We start from the raw sequence: 22,609 nt of genomic DNA on the forward strand, positions 1-22,609 counted from the left end.
TAATAATTTGCTTACTTTTGAATCTTCATTTAATTAGTATTTATTAAGCAGTGCAATATTCAGAATTTTTATACTAATACGTGTTTTTGTTGTTAAAAAATGAATGACGTAACCGGCAAGGACCCTAGTTTAATTTTCTAAGTTGTCTGGTGATATGATGCACTTCAGTCTTGTTACGATATCGGAGATCTAGAGCTTTTTAAAAAATATCGTAGACAAATCGGAATGACCCAGGACCCTAGAAAAGCTATGGTACCGTATGGAAGTAAATGTCACCCTACGCATACAATCAAGAATACCATAAGCGATGAAAAGTAGCTTTGGCATAATAAGTTTATGCTATTTGAATTGTAAATAATACAATTGCATGTAGAAATCATTGTTTTTTTATAAAGTTTTCTAATGCATATTATTGAAAAATAAATACCTATATGGTCCAAATACTCATATGGTCTGGCCCGTTAATAACCAAACGAGTATCATACTCATATGGTCCGACCATACGCGTATGGTCCAAATACTCATATGGTCCGGAACATTTATACAGGAGTCTTATGGTTTAATGATCAAACATCCATTTTAGACTACTCTTTTTGTACTTAAAGCCATCCTCCCTTAATCTCGATTATATGTTATTTTGGTATCAAATTTATAAATACCCCCGCCTGGCTAATAATTGTTTTGTTTTTTTTAATATTGTGTGCATATGTTTTTTTGTTTTGTATTCATCCTGTTCAAATTGTTTCCCTAGATGTCGATTTCTTTCTGACTATTTCTACTGTTTACATTTATAAAGTGTTTTTGTTTTTAATAATTTTTACAGCACGGGATCGATACCGGCTATTCGATACTGAAAAATCTTTACAAGCCTTTCGTTTTTGAATTTTTAAATTATTTTAAGAAACTAAGATTTTAACTTATTTCTGCAAAAATAAACTTAGATGGATTAGGCTATAAATTTAATGTATTTTTTTATGGTCCTACAGCTCTGCAGCTATTTCAGATCTAATAAATTCGCGGCTATGAGTGCTCCCGATGAAGGTAAATCAAGAATAGCACTTCAGACGGACATGATTAAAATAAAAGTTTTTGTTTTCATTTTTCACTAATCAGGTTTTAATCAAGTGATGCTAAGCTTGAGAATAATCATATTTTTTTCCCTTCAGAATATTTCACAGCAAAGATGGATTAATATGGACTGCATACAATACGTACCTGTCAGATGAAATACTTGGCGAGACATTCAACAGACAGGACAAGGTCACAAAGATTCAGTTTAATCCGACGATAAAGGTTAATTTTAAGTTCATGATAATAACATGTGGACAGCACAACATATGGACAGGACCATGATCTGATTACCCTTCCGGGGCACCTGCACTCACTTATAATATATGTGGTGCTCTTGTTTTAGTGCTTTAAAATGTGCTTTTTAATTTTTTCATTGCATATTTTTGAGTTATCAAAGAGCAGTCTGACCATTGTTCGAGAAAATCTGTCTTTCTTAGCTGTGATGTTACACTATTGATAGTTTAAACATATATATTTATAGTTGATTGGGAAACAAGTCTTGCAACTTATATAAATCCCTTTCTACTTTGCGGATGTGAGTGCTGCCTTGTAGCGGCATCTTTTTCGAAATCTACAAGGGTGTCTTTTACGTGCAAGAGATGTGGCTCGCTCTTAATACGGGTCAGCCATGTATCGTCCCCTTGCGATGGACTATCATCGTTTCCTAAAGAACATACTCGCAAATGGTGTCAAGCAGAGCCAAAAATTCAGTCCCTGATATTTTCATCGCGAAACGGGAATCGAAACAGGAACCTTTGGGTTATTAGTCCGAGGCGCTAACCACTACATCAAGACAAGGATGAAAGTTGGTACCTATTAAGACGTTTAAATCCGCTGCAATGGTTTACACCTGTCCTAAGTCAGAAATCTGATATAAAGAAGCTGACATTTGTTGATGTGGTTCATAAGTGTTTCTCGTTTTTTATATAGATTCAACCGTTAGTTTTTTTCCCGTTTGAATGGTTTTAAACTAGTCTTTTTAAGGGACCTTTATAGCTTGCTGTTCGGTGTGAGCCAATGCTCCGTGTTGAAGACCGTACTTTGACTTAAAATGGTTTACTTTAATAATTGTGATTGGATGGAGATATGTCTCATTGGCGTTCATACCACATCTTCTTATATCTATTTTAAATCGAAATTTCTAATTTGGTCAAGTTTATGGGTTAAAAAAATAAGTGACCTATTGTTTACCAATGTTATGATGTCTTGGGTTCTCATCTTCAAACCAGGGCCTTAAAATTTTGGCAAATAGGCGCAAAACGTATATCTAAAAATTCTTATTATTTGTTAATCGATTTAAACATTTAAAGACATTCAGTATAACAAAAGAGCAAACACGCACACACAAGATTTTGTTTTGTTTTCCATCTACAGCTTCAGGAAATTAGTGGCAAAAGAAATGAGCAAATACCTAAAACATGAAAGTATAATAGTATGTTGGCTTTTACAGGTAAAATCAACTTCCTAACCAAATCTTTGCGTCTCTTAAATAATTTTAGTATAAGATAAATATAGATTGTTACATTGATACAAGTGGATTATCGGATTTATCCAATCGAGATAGTTAAATTATCCGTGGCTCGGACTTTAAAATTAATAATTTAACTATCTCGATTGGATAAGTTCGAGGCTTCCATTTTCCACGAAGTTGTCAATTTCATTGAAAACAGAACATTTTGATCATTTCAGGGAGCTCAGAAGGGTTATGACCGTTTGAATCAGCCAATCATCTTCTGAGATCACCGGCAACCATACGTTGATTAAATTGTTTTTATACAATGGGTTCGGAAAGGATATATTTCCATAGAATTAGAGAAAGATAATTTATAGTACCTGAAACCTTGAAAGAACAGTTAAAACATCATTGCAGTTACGGTCACAACAATGCAGTTACGGTCACAACAATCGAGCTATGGCAATATACCAATCAATGTACTTCCAAAATGGTCTACTTTGTCGATAATTGATAAAATTTCCATAACAACAATTATCTATGAATAAGTAAGACTGTTAAACCTACTAATTCCGTCCAACACCGAGAAAAAAACAAGTAGTTTACATGAGAGCAGTCGTTAGCCAGCATGTGAAGTATATAATGCATATCTTTTATTACAGACTCGATTTATCGCATTTAACCCTGTTGAATACAGATGGAGCCCGTCAATGCGAGTGGAACTATATGGATGTAAAAGAAATGATGTGGCATCCAACAATATTTCAACAATAATAGGAACTAATATCGAGGTAAAATATTCATTTTTGAATAACAAAGCTTTCCATTAGATTTTTAAAAAGGGCTAAAGAAGGGGGAGGTGTAATCTCTGTCCTACCTTTTTATTTTTTACCCTATTCGGTCCTGCCTTCTTTTTTTGTTTGTTTATCCTGACATTTCTTTTTAAAATAAATTGTCATCAAGTAGTTTTTTGCCAAGTTGCTCATCCTGCCTTTTTCCTACTCAAAACTCCTGCTCTGACTATTTTTTTTTAAGAGTTGTTCAATATTTTCAGAGTAAATGTCAATTATAGTTTGTCATCTTTCAAACGGTTCTTCTTAATATCACTTTGGGGCCTTCATACATGTAGCTGACTATAGTTTGTCATCTTTTAAACGGTTCTTCTTTATATCACCTCGGGGCCTTCATACATGTAGCTGACTATGCAGTATAGGCTTAACTCATTGTGCAAGGCCGTACGATGACCCATAGTTGTTAGTTTTTTTGTCATTTGGTCTCTTGCGAAGAGTTGTCTCATTGCCATTGTATTACTGAAGAGACATCATCAATGTTTATGTTATTACTACAATTGAGTTGCTACCTCAGTTTCTGAACTTTTATGAATAACTTTTAGTCTCGAGGGCACCAAAGGCCCCATTACTTTGGTAATTGCATGAAAATAGGAATACTGTTTTAATTTGATTATAAGATTTTGATTTTTGTTTAAATTATGGAAGATATCCCTCATAAAAATTTCTCATTTATTTGTCTGATTTTGCTATGTTTAAGATCCTTTAAAGTTTGATAATCTCTCCAACGTTTTACAACGTTTTGGATTTACAAATATTTTGTCTTCGAGCATCACTGAAGAGACAGTGGTTGTTGAACAACTCATTGTTATTTTTAACTGGATGTCAGAGCATGGTCATATGAATGGTTTGGCTTGTCCAGTCGAGGCCTGTTATCAGTTGTTTGTGCTCAATTTGAGTGTAATTTAGTAAATCCTTTTGCTTTCAAGCAATTTGCAAAAATTAAAACGAATATTTTTCAGGAAAATATTGTTTTTACCTGGAGGCCTATTTTCATTTTGTCCTCATAATCTATATATTTATTTGATTACCTCTCTGTTGCAGTATGACACAGTTTGGATTCCTAGTCAAAGTCCAGTTATAATAGATCGACATATTAGTATTAGACCGTTGGTTACATTGACGATACAGGCAGGCGTGTCTGTCATCTTCACGTCATCAGAAGCTGGCATTGACGTTTATGGTATTTATACAATTACTTTATTGCTCAATTACATTATACATTTTGTTGGTGTTTCCGATTCCCTTTTTGAGAAACGTGGAAAGATAGATTTGTATATCATCCTGTAATTATTTAAAAAAACAGTTGATCAGTCATAATTATGGCTATGTACATTTCAGAGTTGTATTGCAAAATGTGTTTCTCTATAGGCTTAAACATTTTTAAAAGTAAAAAAAAAAGGGTTTTATTTCCAAAACATGTGACGTTTTCCGAGACCTTTTGGAGATGTCCTTCAAACTGATTATCCGTGCCTTGCTTGATGTATAAGTAGCATTGACAAAACAATAGCAGATCATTCAGTATGTAGGGCTGTATTTTGCTTTTATCATGCTTAGCTCAATATGAAAGTAAAACTGTGTTTTTTGTCATTAAAACATAAATGGGCGTTTTTCAATAAAAACGTATTTTCTTGTCCCAGCCACTTTAAAAAAAAATGTGTTTGATCTTTGCAAGTAATTTTTTGTGCAGTCAGTACATTGAATTAGATTGACATTCTAAAGCAAAGAAACAGTTTATTTTTAGAGGGATTGATAAGATGTTGACTCCTGAATGGTCCAAAACAACCAAAATGGCATGTCCCTAAACCGCCTGTTCAACATTCATACTCTAAAATATCGTAAAAAAATGAAGAAATTAATGTGTTTTTTTACTTTACATAAGTTCTTTAATAATTCAAAAGTATGTTCAGAGCCAACATATTTTAATAAACAGCTTTCAATATAGGTTTTTTAATTTCAGAAGGTGTGTCCCTCACAAAATGTCCACTACGAAACGAAGTCATTAAAATTTGCCAATAAACAGTTTTATAAAATCAATGTATTTTTTGTTTGCAAGAGATATAAACATTAGAGTCTTACAAAAGAAGTGATGCTTTTATAACGGCAATTAAATTGTTGGTGAGAAAAATTGAGCACATCAAATGGACCAGAGTGATACCGTATTTTTGATAATGTCCACTACGAAACGGGTCAAATCTCCTTCAGTATCTGGTTTTAAAATTATGAAAAAAATATCAGTGTACAGCTTGATAAATGCTTTGACGAATACAAGCAGTCGTGTTACTATTGTAGTATAGGGATTTCCGGAAAAAAATAAAACATGCGAATACGTCCCTTACGAAACGGTCCCCTACGAAACAAGTATTGGAGAAAAACGTTTCGTAGTGGACACTACCACTACCATGCAGTCTTTTTTTAATCTTTTTTCAATTATTTTCGTGCAAAACAAATAACAAAGATTAGTTTCATGTAATTTTTATTATGTTTTTATCAACATATGATAAGGTTGATGTCCACTACGAAACGCATCAAAATGTCCACTACGTAACATGAGTTGAACCTTCATATATGAAGCACTGTCTAATTTTTATCGATAAAAATCGTCTTCCAATTCAGAAAAAAAATGATATTTTTCTAGTTTTTAAAGTAAACAAACTGGAATGTCTATAGGAAACATTTAAAATTGCAAAAAATATGTGTTTAGAAGAAGTTTGGTAGGGGAAAAAAGTCCCCTACGAAACAGTACACAAATTATGAAAATAATATCATTTTAAAGAATATTTAAGATTGCACTTTTTGTTTACAAACAGGTCTATTATAGAGGTATTCAAAATAACTCTTGAAATTAAATTTTAGACAAGTTGATTTTCCAATTTTTTTAGGTCTGAAAGTTACGCTTTTATTGAAAAACGCCCAAATATGAAAACAAACAGTTGATTTGTAATAACACTGTAAGACATTAGTTTAGTATTTGTTGTTAAATCGCGTGATTTGAAATTGAAAACATATTATTGTAAAGATTAAACGCCCTTTCAAAAGAATATATAAGTGTATAAACTAGAACAATTCACTCACAAACATATGATATGTTTTTGAGTGACTTGGTCCAGTTTATACACCAATATATTTTTTTGAAAAATGCGTTTTATCCTTATAAGTCTTTCAAATTGGAGATAACAAATATATTTTTCAACATTCGTAACCTCTATCACTCGTAAATTGTATATGTCTGTCACTGAATAGACCTGACGCATGAATATATTGGTTGGTTAACGCAAAAACATGAACTCGTTTTTTTCTTTATAATTTAATTTAACAATTGATGCAGTGGAAATAAATTTTGTTCACGTTGGTGTTATTATCGCCACCATCTTGTTTATATTGCTTACGAAAAGAAGTTCGGGCAACGTCGTCTATGGAAAAATAAACCATGTTAAGATCAACTACCGGAAGTCCTCTCGACCAATCATATCAACTAAAATTGAGAATGGAAATGGAGAATGTGTCAAAGAGACTACAAGCTGACCATAGACAGACAACAGCAGAAGGTCACCAATTGGTCTTCAATGCAGCGAGAAACTCCCGCACCCGGTGGCGTCATTCAGCTGGCCCCTAAACAAATAAATATAGTTTAGTGATAATGGACTTCATACTAATTTCCAAATTATACACAAAAAACTAAAATTAAAAATCGTACAAGACTAACAAAGGCCAGAGGCTCCTGACTTGGGACAGGCGCAAAAATGCGGCGGGGTTTATAGATATAAGAAGAAAACTCGACACATATGTTATTAGTTATATAAAAAGGAGTCACTAGAAATTATAACTTTGTTGAATATGTTGTCTGACGAGACGATGACTGTAGCTCGATGAATTGTATTTAAAACGAGAATGACTTTAGATCTCTGCCAGTTAGTTATGATTCTAATCATTGAAATTTCAAGTATTAGGATCAGTGCTTCATATTTCGAAGAACAGTGAAATAATATTGCCATTTGCATTTAAGGGCATCTTACTTCTTCTGTGTTAACTTGAGTTATCATTAATATGCTCATTATTATTAATAGCTGTTAACAAAACTTTGATTTTTTGAAAAACCAAAAACATAATGAGTAAGTAAGTAAGTAAGTAAGTAAAACTTTATTTGGATTCGGCATATTGACAAACGATACAAACATAAGCAACTATATGAGAACTATATGACTAATTACAAATAAACAACAAAAGCTTAGGTTGGTCCCATGTTCTCTTGACGGATAATCAGATCCTGTCGAAATAAACTGCGCATTTTAATCAATGGGTAATTCACATATGTAATGCCACTTTAATTCAAAAGGAACACTAAGAGTGAATGGAATAGAAGCTGTTGAAACCATTTTTACATCCTCGTTTCCTGTTACATCAAAGAAAGAACAGTGGAAAGGTATTTCCCATCAACCTGGAGGTAATTTATCTAAGTCAAATATCACATTTACTTCTCTGTCATTAGCGAACAGATTTTTAAAGGTTTAAAGTTAAACTTTTGTGTTTATACATGTAAATCCCTAGCAGTCAAATGTTTATGTTTTGGGGTTCTTGATGGAGATAATCTTGAAAAGCGCTTCAGGCGCACAAATAATTATATAATGTTATTTTCAATAAGTAAGAGAAAAGTGTTTTAAACATGCATGATGATTCGGAAAATAGATTTCGGAAATATTGCTTTTTGAAGTTGTTTCATTTCATTTTATATTCTTCTTTTTAATTTCATTTTAAATTCTGCTTTTTCGTATAATTCCATTTACACGATGGTTAAATGCGATACATACTACAAATTAAAGTGCCACCAAGTTAGATAACTGCAATGTATTTTTCGTATTTTAAAATAATTATTTTTAAGGCAACATTAGTTTTTGTAATGCTGTCATCCGACAGGCAACCACTGGTATCCAAGGAGACAGTATTGGAATACATTTAAGTCACAGTATCATCTATGCTTGTGATACAGGAATACAACTATCTGGAGGAACACAAAGTAACGCTACAAGTAAACACGAAATATCTGTTTCTAAATTTGCGATATTGCACACAAGAAGTGTTCACAACACATACGGCATCCGTTTACACGGTAATGAGCAAAGGCCACATATCTACATAGATCAGTCGGAATTCAGTTTCAACGACAAGCACGGTTTGGTTATCGAAAATTGGAATGATGCGTCATCCACTGACACAGTATTACATCTTTATAATTCTAAATTAAATGACAATTATAAAAGCGGTCTTTTTTCTTCTAGTGCATATACAAAACTTATACTTTCCCTTGTGATACACAATTCGTTTTTTTCTAAGAATGGAGAAAATGGCTTGTATATACATAGCAGATATTATGAGCCATCAGCAATCTTTGATATATCATATTCCGATTTTGTAGAAAATGGATACAATGGCGTAGAATACACGTACTCGTGTTGGTATTGTGATTTGAGTTTAAACAATAGTCTACGTCATAATCATTTTACACATAACAAACGACTTCAGATAGTTTTTTCCTTTACTAATCATGATGATCAAGCTGTTATGATGAATTTCGTATTGGCAAATAATACGATTGAAAATCATTTGTATAATAAAAAATATGCAGTGTCAATTGGTGCAAACCGTTTAATTGGAATGTTTGAAATAGTTGATAATACTTTTTACAACTTGCACGGTGGTTTCAAAATGGACGCTGGCTCAGATTCGTCCGTACAGGTCAGTATGAGGAACAATATCTTTGAAAATATCTATGGAGAAACAATGTCCGTCATCTATATTTCAAATACAAGATTGAACATTGTAGAGAACAAAATAACGAATTGTTCTGTAAATACCCTGATAAACCTTGCTGATGGGTTATCTCATCTGATTAACAATAACAGTTTCATCAACAATACAGTTAACTATTGTATTATAAGAGTCGGTGAAAAATATAGTAAGATAAAGTCTATTAACGCAGATTACAACTATTGGGGAACAGACAATATATCATTAGTGAAAGCGTGCATTTGTGATGTTTTCCTGAACTCTTCGAAAGCGCGTGTTCGTACAGATCACATGTTTATTGATCCATTAATGACGTCTGCGCAACATATCCCAACAGTTGACGATTTCCAGATTACGTTTGATACAGATTTTAATGCATATGTAATGGGTGGAGTTATAAAATCAGCCAGTAGTCTGTCTACGTTCGAGTCAGATACTGTCATTGTCAACCGCACAGTCATAATTGATTATTCAGCAGACGTACACTTGTTTGGTATAACATTTAATTTCACCGCCAATAGAGGAATCATTGTAATAGGTAAGTATTCAAATAAGATTGTTGCTCGTGGTTGTTTTTAATCCAATTTGATAAAGTAGATTAATGGAAAATTGGAAAATAACAGCACATTGAAATAATTTATTGTTATAAGACGAGTTTATCCATGCGAATATTGAAGAGCGTTGCAAGCAGTATTGATAATTGTAATATTAACGCAACTCATCGTCTATACACCTATTTTTTACATTATAATTTTCTTTTTCAAACGTTTTTGTGATTTTCTGTTCATTAAACTGTTTATACTTCAAAAGCTCGTACATATTGTGATATGATAAACTAGAACTAAATTTAGTATATTCGCCAAACTTGCGTTTCGTTTTCAAAAGACTCATCAGTGACGCTCGAATCCAAAAAAGTTAAAAAGGCCAAAGTGTATATAAAACTCAAGAAATGGCTGTTGGTCAGATGATAATAGAGGACATCAACAACCGACAAACAATGATATGAAACACCTCTTAAAGAGAAGCAAATAATACCAACGGGACATTCAAACTCATAAATCGAAATACACCGACATCGTAATTGTTAAAAAAGAAGAAAAAAACAACAGACAAACAGCAGTACACTAAGAAAAACATAGAAAACTAAAGTATCAGCAGCATGCATCCCACCAAAAACTGGGGTTGATCGCAGGTGCTCTGGTGTCAACGTATATCTGTTCCGCCTAACAGAAGATCCAATGGAAACTTTGTTATAAACATGGTCATAATATCTATTCCTGTTGGAACAAATATTCTATACTATTTATTCCGTTAGGAACACATACTGTAATATTTATAGGTGAATCAACTCCACCACTTGAATTATTGGTTTGGTAGCTTCTTTATGAGCAGCAATCCCCTGAAAACTGACTTCTGATAGGAAATACAAGCTCTGGAATATCGTACCAAAATGTAAAACCACAAAATTACAGAACCCCAAGGACAATAAAACTGAAAGTCCCTTATAAAATGGCAAAATCAAAGGTTCATACAATGATCACTTAAAGTTTTGTTTTCATCCGACCCTCATTTTCATTTTCTAAATGTAGTGTAACTGATTTGTTACGTGATAATTTAAGTTCCCAAGAGTAATAAAACGTTCAGTGTCGACTATTATATTTTTTGATCGTGCGTTTCTCTGTTAGGAATGTTCTTGCGTGTTTCTATTGTCATTTTAGCGATATTGTTTGACATTGTCCTAAAGTGGAAGATTTGGCTAACCATTAAACCAGGTTCAACCGACCGTTTTTTCTTAAAATGTCCTGTACCAAGTCAGGAAAATGACAGTTGTTATTACATAGTTTGTTTCTAATATGTAGTTGGTGTTTGTTTTTGTTGCACTTTGGTGTTCCGTTTGTTCGTTTGTTTCCCTGTTATCGTTGATGTGTTTCCCTTGGTTTTGGTTTGTTACCCTAATTTGTTTTGATATATGACTTTTAAACACCGGTATACCACTTTTGCCTTAATTCTGAAGCATAAGGATAGCGTAATTAAAATAATGCATTCAATTCTCATTTTTGTAGGAAATCTTTGCCTAGGTGACACCGGAAATCGTACGATCTTACAAGCACAAAAGGTGCAGCAGCAATGGAACGGGATACATCTTTTTAACGAAGGTTGGAAAACTAATAATTTATTAAATAAAAACATGACTAGCGAAAGCCAGAATTCAGTAGTTAAATAAACGTTTTCCTCTTATTTATCATAATGAAAATCCTTGATTAACTATAAGCATTACATTCCAGAAAACGGCGTTTTGATGTAATACTGTCCAAATTTGTATAAGGGAAGTTACTACGGTACTATTATTCCTTAAATGATTGCTACGTTAGTTAATTATACCTGTGTTTATATGCAGATTACATAAAATGATGCAATTTCAGTTAAATTACGATATAACTGTATCATATATGTCTTTTCATTTCAAACTATATTAAACTCAATTTGATAACTTATTCCGTTGAAACACTTTGTCACGCACACTGCAATTTTTCAACTAACACTAAAATAACTAATTTTAAACACAATTCCTTCATTATGTCTAGAATTCAGGTTGGTCAACATAGACATGAAAGACAGTAATATTGGCTTGTATGTCCACAACGGAGCATCCAAAGTTGACGTTATTAATGTCACAGCTGATCAGATAGAAGGATTTATCACGGCAGTAGATTTTCATGGAAATCTAGAATTAAATCTTAATAATAGTATTATAAGTACAACGAACATCGTAGTAAATATCGAAATAAACAGAACTGAAACGTTATATATCAACTTTGATAATAGTGAATTGTATAGTTCAACAGGAAAATTATTCAGTTTGAGCGATGCAGCAGCCACAGAAAATTTTACTGATATTTATCTAAACGTCAAAAACTCAGTATTCGCAACAGCAAGCGAAAACCTTTTTGAAATAAATACTTGCTCAAGTAAGATACATAGTGAAATAATTTCATCGTCGTTTTCTGTAGCAAATGGTGACAAAACTATTTTCAGTTGCAAAGCCAGCTCAGTAGATTTAACAGGATTTCTGAATAAATTTGACAAAAGTGATAAAGGTTTTTTCATATCATTCTGTGATCAAGAAGACAATACACAAGATTTTGTTATTGAATTGAACTTAACGAACAATAGATTTGAAAGTATAGGTTCAACAGCAATTGAAACACATGGCCAATTGAGTGAAATAGTGATAAAGAATAACTATTTCGTTGGAAACGGTAAATGTATAAATCATTCTATGGCAGATTTTGATTTTGATACTCTAACAATATCTCATAATGTATTCCTTAATAATACTGCAGAAGAAATTGTTAAACTATTACAGCCTCGTTCTGGAAATTCAACCATCAACTTGGTCCAGAATAAATTTGAAAACAACCGAGATATCGTGATATCGTTTACTTCCCCGTTTATTAATATATATCAAAATTTCTTTGAAAACAAATATTCTTCATACAATGTAAAAGTCGAAAGTGACACAAATAGTTACACTGGAAGAGTAGTTAATGCGTCTCAAAACTACTGGGGTACAAATGATGTTAATGTGATTGAAAAAAGAATATATGATAAAAACTATGACAATACATTGTTTAAAATAAACTTCCGGCCATATTTAGGATCCAGAAATTATTCAGACATTCAAAACGCAGAAGCAGCATTTATAAGTTCTTCTGGTGATATTGGTGGAATTGTAAGTGAAAACTTCACCCTAACTAAGGGAAGCAGTCCATATGTTGTAATTTCCAATATAGTGGTACAAGAAGATGCCGTTTTAACATTAGAGGCTGGTCTTGTGCTGCTTTTTAAGGAAGATGTCGGCATTACAGTCTACGGTAATTATTCGTGAAGGGTTTGGTATAGCTGATTAATATTGATTTTATAGAATGAATTAAATGTGGAAAGCTAATGTTGAATATTTTTCCATTAAGGAATTAGCTATCAAATGTTCCTTATAAAATAAAATAAGAAGATGTGTTATAATTATCTATGAGGCACTTACCTAGTAGATAGCAAATTATCTATCCCCGGTAGATCACCGTACGGCCTTCAACAATGTTCAAAACCTATAATATTATATATGTGATGTATATTTATATTTCTTTACATACGAGCTGAGTTTTGTATTTGGTTTGTTTCTCATTGCATTAAGTAAAATACTCTTTAAATGTCTAATTGGAAACTTTTGAAAAAAGGAGTAACAGGCAACAAAGGAAATATCAGCGCTTTGTTCAATTTACTAATATTTTATTTAATTTAGGAACATTTAATGTTTTGGGAACGCAAGATGATTTGGTTCAGTTGGAACCGGAAGTTATCGACAAACCATGGAGAGGGGTAGATATCAAATCATATATAGGTAAATATACATATATTGCATATTTTTATGGGCCAGCTGAAGGACACCTACGGGTGCGGGAATTCTCGCTACATTGAAGACCCATTGGTTGCCTTCGGTTGTTGTCTGCTCTATGGTCGGGTGGTTGTCGCTTTGACATATTCACCATTTCCTTTCTCAATTTTAATGTATTAGCATCAGAGTTACAATGTCCGTCTTGTTTTGTCTGATATGATTATTTATGATAATGTACAAGTTCAAAAAGTCATCGTCTTTTGAATCATTAGTTTTAAGATATATCGCATCGCATAATTTCTTATATTTTAAAAAATTGTATTTAAGAATCTCAAAATGCTTTGCGAACATTTGAATTAATAACCATTGGTTAATTTAATATAGTGATAACTTTATTTGCCATATCAATTAAGACTTTCAATGCAATCTTTGCAATATTTGCATACAGTATAACAACGCTACCTTGTTGTACTGATCCAAAGCATATAATGTGAAATGTTCATATATATGAATGTGCCCTCCAATGACTGTTAATTAATCTCAGCAATGTCGGATTATCTAAAAATCAGTTTCTTTGTTGGTTACTTTCGACCTTCAACAGTCTAGGTCTTTATCGTGCGTTTATCATTAAAAACCATTTACGACGTTTTGTACACACAGTAACGGGTGTCATATTTGGAGCTAGATCTGGTTACATATTCAGACCACCTGAGACCTGTCTCGTTGTTAGTCTTTAAGTCTTTTTTTTCATGTTTGCCTTGGCGTTGATCAAGTTGATGATTGTCAGTTCGATTATTGGCGTATGAGTTTGAATAACCCGTTCGTAATAGAGTGGCGAAAGATACCAGAGAGATATTCAAATTCATGGATCGAAAACGCAATGGCCAGAAAAGAAAAAAGACAGACTCTTTTGCACATTATCTAACATTTTATCGGAAAATTATATATCTTAATGGCGTGCCATGCATGTTCATTGTAGCCGTATTTGGCAAAACTTTTTGAAGTTTTGGATCCTCAATGCTTTTCTACTTTGTACTTGTTTTTCCCTATACATACTTTGATATGAGCGTCACTGATGAGTCTTATGTAGACGAAACGCGCGTCTGGCGTACTAAATTATAATCCTGGTACTTTTGATAACTTTTGTAGCTTTCAAATTCGACATAATAGCTCGATTTCATCAAATAGCAAATCAGCATTTTAACATTTACTAACTATTTTTTATATAAATATATTTATATTGCAATGTCTTTTTTGAACCTAGGAAATACTAATTCAAATTTGCAATACCTTGTTGTAAAGAACACTACTACAGGCATTCGTGTATGGAGTATGAACACTTTTATCCACAATGTAACATCTCAGTCCTCTACAACAAATGGATTTACTTTTTATGTCAATAGCAATGTAACGGAAGTGGCAATTTCTGAGTTAACCGCTTCAAATAATGTGAAAACTGGAATTCAGATTATAACAGATGACATATCTTCATCAAAAGTTGTGTTTCGTATTCTTAAATGTACTGTTGGCCAAAACAACGAATACGGTGTTGATATAAAAGCCAATGCAAGTGTTATTATTTCTGAATGTGATATTGAAGGGAACACGGAGTCCGGGATATATCTGTACCAAGAGTTAGGAGGACGAATGAATATAAGCACGTCAAAAATATCACGAAATGTAAAATATGCAATTAAAGGATATTACACGGAGGAGCTTGTGATAGATTCTTGCATCATTTCTGACCATTCTTTCCGTCGGTTTAGCAAATATTGGTTTCAAAGAATATCTTATGTATATCTGCGAAAGAACGACAACTCCAAGTTTCACATTAAACTATTAAACAGCGTTTTTGAAAATAACATTAACGATGGAATTGAAGTTTACTTCCATTACTATAGCATGGGTGGCCTTATACTTCATATTGAAAACAATACATTTACTGGCGGAAATAAAACACTTTTCATCAATTATAACTCCGTTTACGAAAACATGGCTTACGTTAAAATTATCAGAAACTTGTTTCTCAACAATTCGAACTCAGACGGTGCTCTCATACAATCTAAGTTCGAACACGTTGGTGATGTGAAATTTGAGAATAACAAATTTGAAGGGAATATCGCAAAAACTTCTTTACTTATGACAGGGAATGTAAAATATTCCGTCGGAAAAATTTCGATACAGCACAATGATATATCGGGCGATTGGGCAACTGAATCAATAATAGACATTAATACTTATCACGAAATAACTGTTAACTATAATAATCTTCGAAACTTGTTTCCAAATGTATGCGTCATTAGTGCACCAAAATTCGAGGAGTCATTTGAAATAAATGCTACTTTCAATTACTGGGGGCACGAATCAGCAGTAGAAATATTGGATGTAGCATGCGGATTTGAAAAAGATATGGACAGAAGTTTTATGCATTATATACCCTTTTATACCGATAACAATTTCAATCAAGTTGTTGCATTGACACAAGATAGATTTGATGCACATGGAGCACTCGGCGGATATGTAACTAAGGATTTTACCATTCCAAATCTAAGTAGTCCCATTATCATATCAAGAGCTTTGTTTGTCAGGTATGACTTATGAATTTTGGCCACATAAAATTACAAATGTTAAAATCTTAGTAATAAAATAAGATGATACAATTCAAGATAAGACCCAAAATATGGGAATCGTATCAAACGAAAAAGGAACGAGATCGGGTGCGTCTACATAGTAAAGTTCTGCTGCTATGCATGCATCACTCGTTAGCCGAATTCACTATATAAAACCAAACATCGGTCAATTGTCAAAATGAAGACTATTTAATCACCATATTTAATATCATGATAAGTATTTTGTTCCCTTCCTATTGAATACATATACCATCTCTTTTGTCTTACAAATATAACACTTTACATGATTTGTAGCAGATTAAAAAACAAACCTTTTTTGTGATGGCTACTTATTGAAAAAGATGGCATTTAATTTCTTGATTCTGACTTATCAGTAAATATAACAATTGTGCTTGTCCGCAATTTAAAATATATTAGGCCAAACAAAGAATCAACATGATATGCAAATGAACGATAATTCATGTAAGACGCTTTTTGTTATTTGCTATGATATTTAAAATTGCAGTTCATTCTATTACACACACATTGCACTTTTTGCTAATACGTGACAAAATTGTCGTAAGGCCTATATGAAGAATTGAGTATAAATTAATATATGCTCGTCCAATGTTTTTTTTTGTTTTTTTTTTGCATTTTATGTTAATGAAAATTACTGACATTTTACAATCACTCGATGCCACTGCTGGTGGAGTTTTAATTCCCCGAGTGTATCACCAGCCCAGAAGTCAGCACTTCTGTGCTGACATGAATTATCATTGATATGGTCATATTTATAAACTAACTGTTTACAAATCTTGAATTTTTGAAATACTAAGGCTTTTCTACCTCAGGAATAGATTACCATAGCTGTATTTGGCAAAACTGTTAGATATTTTGGTCTTCAATGCACTTCAACTTCGTACTTTATTTAGACTTTTCAATTTTTTGGGATTCGAGCGTCACTGATGAGTCTTTTGTAGACAAAACGCGCGTCTGACTAAATTTAAACCTGGTATCTATGATGAGTTTATTTGCATCCGATGTTGAACTTTATTCACAATTTGTAAATCCATTACCTGTGTCAATTTCCTTAAAATATCATTATGATTATGTGGAATATGACTTTCAGACTATTTATTGTATAATCAAAAAGAAGGCACATGCACACATTTAAAAGAGGGACGAAAGGTACCAAAGGGACAGTCAAACTCATAAATCTAAAACAAACTGACAACGCCATTTATTTAAGCCATGCACCATAAAAATTAGCACTGCTCATATTTGAGGCATAACAATACTAGGATTAAATTCATAGTAGCTACAAAATAGAAAGGTTATTAACACATAAAAAATAATCGATTATTGATAAACTATGTATACATCAATGTTTTACTTTAGACCAGATTCAGTTTTGACAGTGGCATCTGGTGCCGTCCTTCGTTTCAAAGAAAACAGAGGAATATATGTTCAAGGTATGTTATAGTAAAGAGATAAAAACCGTTAGATATGTCTGTACAAACTTATCAAATATGTCAGGACTATATTTGGCATGCAAATTAAGATAGCGCGCGAACCAAGACAGTTGGAAGTTTGATTATTGATCCGTCCCCCCCCCCACACACACACAAAGAAAATGCTTGTTTTGACTCTAAATAATGAAAATGAAAACTACACGTTATAAATATCATTCGCCCGAACCGTTTTTTTCGATTTACCTTCATCAGGAAGGCTCGAAGCCGAATATTAAAATCCAAGGATGTATGAAAACTGAAACATTTGAAGAGATATGTAACCAACATATGATAATCAATACATAGCAATAAGAGCAGATGCAATATTGAAAAAGATACAATATTTTTTTGTCAATATTTAATTATTCAGGTGCATTGAAAATTTCTACCGGTAGCAGAAGACTAACGGTCATGGACTCCATGGACGAAAATGTTCCTTGGTATGGAATAGTGATAAGATCTAAAAGCGATGGTAAGTTATCGCTCAAAAGAATAATGTCGTATCTTAATCAAATCAGGCTCTCTAGATCATGTGTTTTGCGTTGTTGTTTGTGTATGATTGTTTGAATATTGAAATTGATCTGATGGTTGTACTACTGTCTAGTAATTCAGTGAATTCTGTTATCATCTTTTTGTATTACTTCAACTAAAGAAAAAGTTAGATAGAACCAAAAAATAAGCAGACACTACATAAGGAAAGGAAACAGACATGTTATATTTGTCCACGTTACACAATAATTTCACAAAACACACAAATCCGAACGCATGGATTGTGTTGCCATTGATTATAACAGAGAGGCTTTTAAAATTCAATAAACGCAATGAAGCATACTAAAAGTTTGAAAAATACTTTTAGAATTTCTTCGAGTGGAACATTTTTATATTACTGTCAGCGACGTCTTTGGTGTCATCATTAAGGTTCAGTATATAGTTGGACGTTTAGACATTGCAAACTTTGTCAAACATTCTCAAAAGCTATATTATAATCCATAGTAAAGTTCAGACCTCAAGATACGTCTAAAAAATTGAATAATGCTAGACATCAATAACTTTGTCAAATCTTCATGTAATTTTATAAAAGTATGATAAAGATGAAGCATTCTTATAAACAAAACATCTGCAGCAAAACTTGAATTTTAGTTAATGTTTCCATATTTTAAGACTGAGTTGTTTTACAGTAAAACGTCTGGTGTTGTTAAAATGTTTGAGACATTAATAAGTTTATCAAACCTTGAAAGCATTTTATTATACAGTGGCAGAAGATTTCCATAATTCAGAGATGTGTCAGAATCAAAACAAAAAATATTTTATGTATTTGCCTGATACCTGAACATAGGGGTTTTGTTTATGTCTTAACATTTACATAAATTATACAATTACATATGTTAAACAGCATAGATAACATTGTTAAACTTGCATGGAATATTTTGAAACTTGCATATAAACTTCTTTAATTGAAGAGATAGCGTCTGAAGAAATTAATTAATTATAATGCTTCTGTTGGGTTAGTATGATCCGTATACTGTTTAATCTACAACTAATAGTTGTGTTTGAACCATTCAACATTTTGAAAGACCAGCCGTTCACAATGTTTATATCAACTAGAATGCTCTTTTTGTACCTATGAAAGTTTCAATTATAGTTTAAAAGGCATTATATTTTGTTTTCTTGTGTCTATTTTTTTCAGTGAAAAGGTTGAAGGTGAATAAAGTGGAATATAATAAGCGCTACAATCATAATTCAAATTTTGAGACACTCAAAATAGTTCATGTAGTTAGTAAACGAGCATTTAACTTCAACGGATGGCAGTGCGGTTGGGGCTATGTTTTTTTCCTGAAAAATATTCTTATCCAAAATTTGAAAGAAAAAATCTGTTCAAGCAGATGACAAAAAAAAATTTTGAATCCAGATTTTCCCTATACCTTATGGTGTTAAATTTTGGAGAAAAAAATGATTTGATTGATAGCGTTGAAAAACTAGATTAAGTTTCTGATTCAGACAAAAAAAAATCATACCCTTCCCCTTGAAGTTAAATTGTTGCTCATTTATGATTTTTGTGGGTGTGAATTTAGGTCTGAGTGCATCTTCTTTGCTTCCCTACACACAATTTTGGTTGTATTTCATATTAATATATATATATTTTGCAGAATATTCCGCCATAAACTACGCGCAAATTAATAACACCATGCAAGGTTTTACAGCGTTTTCGAACAGTTTTGAAATGAAACATACCAATATAAATAATTCCAGAGCGTCATGCTTGAGCATCAAACCAAAGGATACTGGTGTTACAACTCATGATTTTGAAGGCACCAGTATAAGCAATTGTAAGGAGATAGGACTTTCTGTTTTTGGTGATGGAGAAATAAATGTTTACAATGTTAATATTAAAAATGCGTCTGTTGGCTTAAAGATGGACGTCCGTTATGGTCATTTAACTGTAAAATCAAGCAATATTACAAACTGCTCAACAGCAGCCTATGTCCGTTTCGGAATAACATCAAAGGCTGCAGGAAACCTGACCCTTCATAGTTGTCGGATTTCAAATTGTTCAAACGGTGTCGAATATTCAATGAGTAATGTCTGGAATATAAATAGTGTTGATATACAATATAACATATTTTCTAATATTACAAACAATGCATTGTCGGTCAATTTTCCGTCAAATGATTACAATAATCGATATATAGGTCATGTAGATATAGGTTTCAATACTTTCTACAATACTTGTCACATTTATCTGAAAACATGGAACAACGCAAACTTAAGTTTTCATGATAATACAATTGAATATGGCAACTGTGAAGGTCCTGGAAAATGTTATCTTGAAGCATATGCAAAGGGAAACAAAGAGACCAAAGGACGAATGTTCAACATATCTACAAATATATTTAAAGATTTGGTGAGTGATTGCATTGTTGATCTGGTATCAAGTGATAGTGCTGGATTTTTCGAAGGTGTTTTCTACTTTAACCAGTTTTTGACCACTGAAACTACTGTTGGAACAATAACATTAGACTCAAAGTGTTTCAATTTTTCTCACAACATATTCGACAATCCAAAGTCACCTTATGACCTATACGTGAAGAAGAAAGGTATGTTATCAATGAGAGATGTTGATTGATAAATATTTATTAGGTAAAGCTAAAGCTAAGATAACCATGGAAGTTAAGCGAAAAATATTTATAAGCCAAGCATATATGGAAACATTAACCATACATTAATAATATATCATAATCAAGAAAATCCTTCCCCGTACTTCATCAAATAATTTTCAATTTTCCTATCCTTATCTATCGGCGGTTTTCTATAATTAAAAATTCGTAAGGGTTCCGCGGAACCCAGTGTCTCGCCTTCTTTTGCTGTTATCTATGTTTTCAGTTGAATGTAGGATCGTTATGTATCGCCTTTGCGACTTTTGTCGCAGGCTCAACAAAAATGGGAAAAAAAATATTAAAAGTTTACTTCTAGATACTATCTTTGATTGTAAGAAACTTCCGTCCAAGTTTGGTAAAATCCAGGATGGTTTATGAATCTAATAACTGTTTAAAAACTTTAACTGCAGACTGTATGTAATGTTAACTAAGAGAAAAACTAGGTTCATTTATAAGTAATAAACAGAAAAACAAGAAATAAATGTTTACAAAATTAAAGTACGGATAAACAGGATTATTATTTTTTACAAAATTTTCTTCTGGATACTTTCTTATGAGCATAAACAAGCTTCTGTCCAAGTTTGGTAGAAATCTGGGATAGTTTAAGAAAGTTATTAAAATTTCAAAACTTTAACAACAGAGTGAGTATTTTTGGACGCCGCCGACGACGAAGACGACGACGCCGAAGACGGAATGTAGGATCGCTATGTCTCGCTTTTCCGACAAAAGTCGCAGGCTCGACAAAAAGCCTCTAAATTATATTTAGACTTTAGATCTGTTAAATTTGTTGAGTTCTATTTTCTTAACTATGTATTTGATTTTATCTTCATTGTTTTAATTCGAGTTCTACTCTTATGATGAGGCTAAGTTTTACAAAACACTCCACCTGACAACACTTAACTATCGGTATCATTTATGAGCATTGCTATCATATTGGTTTACAGTCTCTTTTGTATTTTGAATTACGACTCTCATGTTAGAATAACATATAGAAAATAAAAGAATATGGAGTAAATGTACATGGGCCAAAATCGCACACAAAACATAGAAAAAAAAACAATGAACAGGGCTTTTATTCCTGTTCTTCATCTTGACAGTTGATGTAGGGTCTTCAACAGAGATTGAATCATTCATACACTACAACATGGGCAAGACGGCCCCTTGCGTCGACTTAAGCGGTACTATTGGTAAAAATAAACAACAGTTCACCTTCTTGCTCCCCACCCGCCTCGGAGTGCCAACTTGTGCGATGCTTGTGAACGACAGTTCTCCAGTCGAAAGCACCAGAGAGAAAAGTGCAGAAATTTTGAAAGACGTCTATCGCCGCAAAAATATGCTTTGAAGTAACACATTTCGGGAGCGGTCAATGAATTACATAATTTATAATTACGGGCGAGGTTTTTATTGCCTCTGATTTGCATTTCCAAAAGAAAATAATGTTTCTTCAGTCATGCTCGAGTTCCAAAATATCTGAAAGTCGAGAACCTTATACTAACGTTGAAGTAAAACTTAACATGGAAAGGTAATTTACGCTTTGCATAAGGGATACACAATTCGTTTTAAACGAATTCGAAATAGGAAATGTGTATTATTTATTTATTAAATAAATAGAAAAGGATTTGGTTCAAAATCTACAACTCAGATGTCAACAATAGGGGTACAGCAGTCAACATTGTGTTTTAATCTTAATCACTATTAAAACAAATAAATATAAATAACAAAGAATGGATAGAAAAAAGGTATTATCAGAAAACACAGAAATTGGTACTAAACCTATTTATTGAT

General features: G+C 32.6%; 2 protein-coding genes across 2 annotated transcripts in view; both read left to right on the forward strand.

Annotated features, from left to right (window-relative positions):
• Window positions 1-9,242, forward strand: part of LOC134727963 (uncharacterized) — a 24,679-nt gene extending 15,437 nt beyond the window's left edge. The window contains exons 4-9 of the mRNA XM_063592361.1: window positions 1,167-1,293; window positions 3,187-3,315; window positions 4,417-4,555; window positions 7,709-7,816; window positions 8,252-8,813; window positions 9,194-9,242. Of these exons, the coding sequence (XP_063448431.1) occupies window positions 1,167-1,293; window positions 3,187-3,315; window positions 4,417-4,555; window positions 7,709-7,816; window positions 8,252-8,813; window positions 9,194-9,242 (1,114 nt within the window). The remainder of the gene's footprint in view (window positions 1-1,166; window positions 1,294-3,186; window positions 3,316-4,416; window positions 4,556-7,708; window positions 7,817-8,251; window positions 8,814-9,193) is intronic.
• Window positions 9,243-11,754: 2,512 nt separating this feature from the next.
• Window positions 11,755-22,609, forward strand: part of LOC134727964 (uncharacterized) — a 29,604-nt gene continuing 18,749 nt past the window's right edge. The window contains exons 1-6 of the mRNA XM_063592362.1: window positions 11,755-13,031; window positions 13,457-13,555; window positions 14,814-16,137; window positions 17,557-17,630; window positions 18,040-18,141; window positions 19,817-20,764. Of these exons, the coding sequence (XP_063448432.1) occupies window positions 11,765-13,031; window positions 13,457-13,555; window positions 14,814-16,137; window positions 17,557-17,630; window positions 18,040-18,141; window positions 19,817-20,764 (3,814 nt within the window). The 5' untranslated portion in view covers window positions 11,755-11,764. The remainder of the gene's footprint in view (window positions 13,032-13,456; window positions 13,556-14,813; window positions 16,138-17,556; window positions 17,631-18,039; window positions 18,142-19,816; window positions 20,765-22,609) is intronic.

This window comes from Mytilus trossulus, chromosome 8 (assembly GCF_036588685.1).
Source record: "Mytilus trossulus isolate FHL-02 chromosome 8, PNRI_Mtr1.1.1.hap1, whole genome shotgun sequence".
NCBI lineage: Eukaryota > Metazoa > Mollusca > Bivalvia > Mytilida > Mytilidae > Mytilus > Mytilus trossulus.